General features: G+C 44.1%; 1 protein-coding gene across 1 annotated transcript; it reads left to right on the top strand.

The window, feature by feature from the left end:
• The first annotated feature begins 202 nt into the window (after positions 1–202).
• On the top strand, positions 203–6,218 carry gabpb1 (GA binding protein transcription factor subunit beta 1). Its single transcript, XM_030764836.1, has 6 exons — positions 203–310; positions 399–566; positions 1,202–1,396; positions 1,552–1,736; positions 1,864–2,105; positions 6,091–6,218. The coding sequence occupies exons 1-6, from the start codon at positions 203–205 to the stop codon at positions 6,216–6,218; spliced, it is 1,026 nt and encodes a 341-aa protein (XP_030620696.1).
• Positions 6,219–7,327: the final 1,109 nt, after the last annotated feature.

Genomic DNA, 7,327 nt, shown 5'->3' on the forward strand with positions numbered 1-7,327 from the left:
CTTGGGTTCTCCCACAGAAAGGTCATTCTTTAAAACACCAGTAAGCCTGGTTAACCAAGAATTATCAGTTGTGTACCACTGATTTGCCATAACAGATTACACTGTGTGCCTAACATTTGTATACCTTATAAATCCTTTTGTTTTATGGTCCCTGTTGAATTACTGAATGATATTGTTTTTAAACGTAATCGAACTGGTGTAGATGTCTTTGGTGGATTTGGGGAAAAAGTTGCTGGAGGCAGCTCGTTCAGGACAAGACGATGAGGTTCGCATTCTGATGGCCAACGGAGCGCCGTTCACCACAGACTGGGTGGGTCACGTTCTACACTGTGTGAGTGGTCACTGCGGCGGGACATGAGTAAATCGGATTTTAATCGGTGACTTTGCTGTGGTTATAGTTGGGCACGTCTCCCCTGCACCTGTCGGCTCAGTATGGCCATTACTCCACCACAGAAGTGTTGTTAAGGGCAGGTGTCAGTCGGGATGCGAGGACCAAAGTGGACAGGACCCCCCTACACATGGCCGCCTCAGAAGGCCACGCCCGCATTGTGGAGGTGCTGCTGAAGGTGAGCAGGTGACGGGTGTGAGGCAATTATTTAATTATTTAAAAATCACGGCAAAATCAAGCGACTGGCCTCAGATCAGCAGCAAAGGGGTGTCAAGTGTGTTGATCTCGACAAAGCGCGGAAGAGACTGTTTTCGGGCCAGCCGTTGGTAATAACCCCGTCCATTGTGTCAGACGTGTTGCAGATTTATTATGCCCAAAGAATTTCATTGTTGTTTAAATATCTGCAGATGATTACCAAAACACGATGACCACAAAGGTATTATAAAGTCTGTGTCAGCTAATGGTTCCTTTTTAAAGTCTTTTTTGTATTTCTGATTTTTATTGCCAGTAAGAAACCCAGATGTCAAATTGAAGGAACTACATCCACAGCTGAAATGACCATGATTCCATTTTTTTTGTGTGTGTGTAGAATCGAGATTCACAAAAGGCAAAGTGCATTACTTGACATTGAAGCCAACACTTTGATGTTAAACCTGCATCCATCTCCCTTCCATTAGAGCACTGGAATTGGGCAATTACAACCTAACATTAAACTTAAACCTGTTCCTGTCTTTACCTTTCATCAGTAACATCACTGTCAGGCAGACAATCGTCCTCATAACAATAAGCTTATTGATCTGGGCCTTGTTTTAGCACGGGGCTGACGTCAACGCTAAGGACATGCTGAAAATGACTGCTCTCCACTGGGCCACAGAGCACAGCCACAGAGACGTAGTGGAACTGCTCATTAAGTATGGAGCTGACGTCCATGCCCAGAGCAAGTTCTGCAAAAATGCTTTGGATATTGCACTCGACAACGGCAATGAAGAACTCGCTGAAATACTTCAGGTTATATCATATTTTTTCTACTTAATATTTTTATCTTTTTTATTTAGATGTAGCAGATATTTTTACAGTTTGACAGAACACAGTTTGTGGAGGTAAAATCTTTCAGACAATAAATAAGACAGATGTCCCATCTCTGTATCTGTGTTGACATCCAGGTGTCCATGCAAAACCAAATAAACACAAACCCAGAGAGCCCAGACACAGTGACCATTCACGCAGCGTCTCCACAGTTTATTATCGGTCCAGGGGGCGTGGTCAATCTCGCTGGGCTGGTGTCCCCCGGCCACACAGGCAAATCAGCCGGTATGTTTACACATGCATTTATCTTGGTTTTTTGCTTGTCTAGTTTTTTTTCTGATACAGAACTTTATTTCCCATATCACTAAAAAATTGAGGACAAGGATGTGAGCTTTGAAGACCACGTTCATTATAAAACTGTGTAGTTATGGCCCTTGTCGGAGGTACAGGGCAGACAGAAGGATTGGAGTAATCAATTTGTTCTCATGTTTTTGTCTTTTTCTGGCCCCAGTGTTGGCAGCAGAAGAGGTGGTGACCGCAGATTCAGTGGACGGAGCCATTCAGCAGGTGGTCAGCTCAGGTGGGCAGCAGGTCATCACCATAGTAACAGATGGCATTCAGCTTGGCAGTCTGCAGACAGGTGGCGGAATCGCTCAGCCGATCATTGTGACCATGCCAGACGGACAGCAAGGTGAGTTTGATCCACTGTGCTGTCTTACACTCCAATGTGATTTCAGAACCATGAGACTGATTCATGAACTGATTCATAAACGATGAGACAGATTCATGAACTTATTCATAAACGATGAGACAGATTCATAAACTGATTCATAAACGATGAGACAGATTCATAAACTGATTCATAAACGACGAGACAGATTCATAAACTGATTCATAAACGACGAGACAGATTCATAAACTGATTCATAAACTGGTTCATAAATGATGAGACAGATTCATAAACTGATTCATAAACAATGAGACGGATCCATAAACTGATTCATAAACTGATTCATCAACAATGAGACAGATTCATAAACTGATTCATAAACAATGAGACAGATTCATAAACTGATTCATAAACGATGAGACCGATTCTTAAACTGTTCTTCATGCAGTGCTTTCAGGACTCACTTCCTGTAGTATCATGTTTGATACTAAAACTTTAAGCAGTTTGTTTTGGAAATTATGGCATATGTAATTTAAAATACTGGACTAATGGTTCAGGCTGATTAGTGCTCTGGGACAGACAGTCTGATTATGGGACAGTCTGATTAAGTAAAGTCTCCGTGATTGCGCACACACACTGTGAACAGTGAATTTGTCTCTGCATTTAACCCATCCAACACACCAGTAGTGAACACACACATCAGACGCAGGAGCAGTGGGCAGCATTCCTCTGCGCCCGGGGAGCATTGGGGTTAAGTGCCTTGCTCAAGGGCACACAGCCGTGGATGTTGGGCCTGGGAATCAACCGGCAACACTCCGGTCACAAGCTCGGTTCTCTAACCTTTAGACCACGGCTGCCCCTAATTGTGGGAAGAGTCTGATTATGGGACAGACAGTCTAATTATGGGACAGTCTGATTATGGGACAGACAGTCTGATTGTGGGACGGTCTGTTTATGGGACAGACAGTCTGAATATGGGACAGACAGTCTGGTTATGGGACGGTCTGTTTATGGGACAGACAGTCTGGTTATGGGACGGTCTGTTTATGGGACAGACAGTCTGATTGTGGGACAGTCTGTTTATGGGACAGACAGTCTGATTGTGGGACAGACAGTCTGATTGTGGGACAGTCTGTTTATGGGACAGACAGTCTGTTTATGGGACAGACTGATAATGGGACAGTCCGATTATGGGACGGTCTGATTGTGGTACAGTCTGGTTATGGGACAGACAGTCTGATTGTGGGACAGTCTGATTATGGGACAGACAGTCTGATTATGGGACAGACAGTCGTATTATGGGACAGACAGTCTGATTGCGGGACAGTCTGATTACGGGACAGTTTATGGGACAGTCGTATTATGGGACAGGCAGTCTGATTACGGGACAGTCCGATTATGGGACAGTCTGATTATGGGATGGACAGTCTGATTATGGGATGGACAGTCTGATTGTGGGACAGACAGTCTGAATATGGGACAGACAGTCACATTATGGGACAGACAGTCTGATTATGGGACAGTCCGATTATGGGACAGACAGTCTGATTATGGGATGGACAGTCTGGTTATGGGACAGTCTGATTATGGGATGGACAGTCTGGTTATGGGACAGTCTGTTTATGGACAGACAGTCTGTTTATGGGACAGTCCGATTATGGGACAGACAGTCTTATTATGGGACGGTCTGATTGTGGGACAGTCTGTTTATGGGATGTGTGTGTAATGGCTAATGGTGTGTGTATTGAATGTGTATTTGTAATGGACTGTGATGTATTTCTGTGTGTGTATGTGCACGATGGTACGGCTGCTCGATTATGCCAAAAATCATAATCACAATTATTTTGGTCAATACTGAGATCACGATTATTTAACACGATTACTCACTGACTTTGGAAACATCGTGCATTTATTGAACCTTTAAAAAAACTTGTTTAACATTGGATTTTCTTGAACTTTAAATATAATTCAACTGAAATACAAAGAAAAAATATATGTAAAAAAATGAGATAAATAAGTAATATATATCTATATATACATTCATTCATCGCTTAACGTCCACGATACGCTCTGTGAAATAGGACGTTACGTGATGTGGTCGTTGTGTGAACACCATATTATAGGGTATACAGTAAACTGAGAGATGACGCTATAACACTCGAGAGACGTGCGATACACGAGACTGGACGCTGCTGTTTACGAGACAAAGCTTCCACAGTTATACAGTAAACTGCTGCCTACGAGACAAAGCTTACACAGTTATAAAGTAAACTTTTCATTTGTAAGTAGGGAAAGTTCACATTAAAATAACAATAGAAAGTACAGTACAATACATACATTAGCCGGTAACATAGACATTTATTATGACTATCAAGACATATGTATTATAGGTTATATATACACTGTACCATTATAGACCTGGCAGCGCAATCGCTTTGTATACAAGAGACAAGAGGTACGTGTTGTGTGTGTGTGTGGGAAGCTGTTGTGTGTGTTGTGCGTGGGAAGCTGTTGTGTGTTGTGTGTGTGTGTGTGTGTGTGTGTGTGGGAAGCTGTTGTGTGTTGTGTGTGTGTGTGTGTGGGAAGCTGTTGTGTGTGTGGGAAGCTGTTGTGTGTTGTGTGTGTGGGGGAAGTTGTTGTGTGTTGTGTGTGTGTGTGTGTGTGTTGTGTGTGTGGGAAGCTGTTGTGTGTTGTGTGTGTGTGTTGTGTGTGTGGGAAGCTGTTGTGTGTTGTGTGTGTGTGTGGGAAGCTGTTGTGTGTGTGGGAAGCTGTTGTGTGTTGTGTGTGTGGGGGAAGTTGTTGTGTGTTGTGTGTGTGTGTTGTGTGTGTGGGAAGCTGTTGTGTGTTGTGTGTGTGGGGGAAGTTGTTGTGTGTTGTGTGTGTGTGTGTGTGTTGTGTGTGTGGGAAGCTGTTGTGTGTTGTGTGTGTGTGTTGTGTGTGTGGGAAGCTGTTGTGTGTTGTGTGTGTGTGTTGTGTGTGTGGGAAGCTGTTGTGTGTTGTGTGTGTGTGTTGTGTGTGTGGGAAGCTGTTGTGTGTTGTGTGTGTGTGTGGGAAGCTGTTGTGTGTGTGGGAAGCTGTTGTGTGTTGTGTGTGTGGGGGAAGTTGTTGTGTGTTGTGTGTGTGGGGGAAGCTGTTGTGTGTTGTGTGTGTGGGGGAAGTTGTTGTGTGTTGTGTGTATGTGGTCAGACGTGGCCTAAAGGACTGTTATGTGGTGCGCGACTGTATACACATTAAATAAATAATGAGGCACAATAACCGTTTTATCTCAATGACCTTTTTTTCATAATCTTTGGAAGCCAAAATTGTAAACTGAAAATAAAATTCAGTTAATTACGTCGCCCTACGCGATGGTATATGTGTATGTGACGGACTGTGATGGTGTGTGTACGCAGTCTGTATATGTGTGTGATGAGTCTGTGTTATGAAGTGGTTGGCCGTGTGTGTGATGATTCTGTGTTATGAAATGGTTGGCCGTGTGTGTGATGAGTCTGTGATATGAAATGGTTGGCCATGTGTGGGATGAGTCTGTGTTATGAAATGGCTGGCCGTGTGTGTGTGTGATGAGTCTGTGATATGAAGTGGTTGGCCGTGTGTGTGATGAGTCTGTGTTATGAAGTGGTTGGCCGTGTGTGTGTGTGATGCGTCTGTGTTATGAAATGGTTGGCCGTGTGTGTGATGAGTCTGTGTTATGAAATGGTTGGCCGGGTGTGTGATGAGTCTGTGTTATGAAGTGGTTGGCCGTGTGTGTGTGTGATGAGTCTGTGTTATGAAGTGGTTGGCCGTGTGTGTGATGAGTCTGTGTTATGAAGTGGTTGGCCGTGTGTGTGTGTGATGCGTCTGTGTTATGAAATGGTTGGCCGTGTGTGTGATGAGTCTGTGTTATGAAATGGTTGGCCGTGTGTGTGTGTGATGCGTCTGTGTTATGAAGTGGTTGGCCGTGTGTGTGATGAGTCTGTGTTATGAAATGGTTGGCCGTGTGTGTGTGACACACTGTGTTTTTGTTTAGTGTTAACTGTCCCAGCGACAGACGTAGCTGAGGAGACGGTGATCAGTGAGGAGCCCTCAGTCAAGCGACAGCGCATCGAAATCGTGGAAAATCACGTGGAGAATAAAGAAATTGAGGCAAGAACCTGATTTTTCCCTTTTCTGTCATACTAATGTTTGTTTGTTTGGAATAAGTGAAAACAGGTTGTGCACAGCTGACATGTAGTGTTAAAGTGTTGAGCCACTGCCGTGCGGACATGTGACACGTATGTGGCCTGTCTTTGGTCTAAAGGGTTTTTCTGTTTTGAACAGGAGAAGGAGGCCCTGCAGAAGCAGTTAGAGGAGGCGAACCGTGAGGCGCAGAAATACAGGCAGCAGCTCCTGCAGAAGGAGCAGGAGGCGGAGGCATACAGACAGAAGCTGGAAGCCATTACTCGTCAGGGCGGGAAGAAAGCCGCCTGAACCCCGAGCGCCTCTGGAAAAACCCGACCAAGACCGGTTTCTCCACGCGGCATGGACACACACAGCGTCCAGTCCGGTCCGGTCCGGCCCGGCCCGGTCCAGCCCTGTATGTCTGCTGACAGCGCTGAGCGTTTGGCTTGTCTGAGAACCAGCTCTGAGCAGAAACTCTCCCCGTTTGTCTTTTTTTCTGTATTTAAGGAACTGGATTATTGTCACAGAGGCATTTAAGCGTCCTGTGTTCTTTAATGGAAACACGTTGAACTGACAAAAACCCTTTGCTAATCTACAGTGTAAATAGATGTGTCTAGGCCAGAATCCCTGGTTCGTTTTTTTAATTTGATGTTGTGATGTGTAGTTCAGAAAAAGGGTTTTCAGAAGGTTTTAAGAATTCCCAAAGCGTCACTGACAGGATGTGTCCAGTAAACGTTGAGTCAGTGGTGAATTAACTCCCTGCTCTAATCCAACTTTCTTCCCTTCTTTCTCTTCAAATGGTTTGAAGCTGTCGTACAGTAGTGGAGCTAAAACAAAAACTGGTGTTTTCAAAACTAGTCATGTGACTGCAACAGCACCTCCTGTTTCATTTTAACCATTAGAAACATTTACTTAATTATTCAACCGGGGAACCTGGTTATTACTTAATTATTCAACCGGGGAACCTGGTTATTACATAATTATTCAACCGGAGAATCTGGTTTTTACTTAATTATTCAACCAGGGAATCTGGTTATTTTGGATTTCCCCCTGATTTTTACTGTCATGCTGATAATGACAACACTTGAGCTGAATGAACTTTGAAA

The sequence above is a fragment of the Chanos chanos genome, chromosome 2 (assembly GCF_902362185.1).
Source record: "Chanos chanos chromosome 2, fChaCha1.1, whole genome shotgun sequence".
Lineage (NCBI taxonomy): Eukaryota > Metazoa > Chordata > Actinopteri > Gonorynchiformes > Chanidae > Chanos > Chanos chanos.

Bases quoted from the DNA above. Each gene is read 5' to 3' on its own strand.
- gabpb1 (XM_030764836.1), top strand. From the start codon at position 203: ATGTCTTTGGTGGATTTGGGGAAAAAGTTGCTGGAGGCAGCTCGTTCA. The intron at 1,737-1,863 runs GTCTAGTTTTTT...TCGGAGGTACAG, and splicing joins TTTATCTTGGTTTTTTGCTT to GGCAGACAGAAGGATTGGAG. The intron at 2,106-6,090 runs GTGAGTTTGATC...GTTTTTGTTTAG, and splicing joins CATGCCAGACGGACAGCAAG to TGTTAACTGTCCCAGCGACA.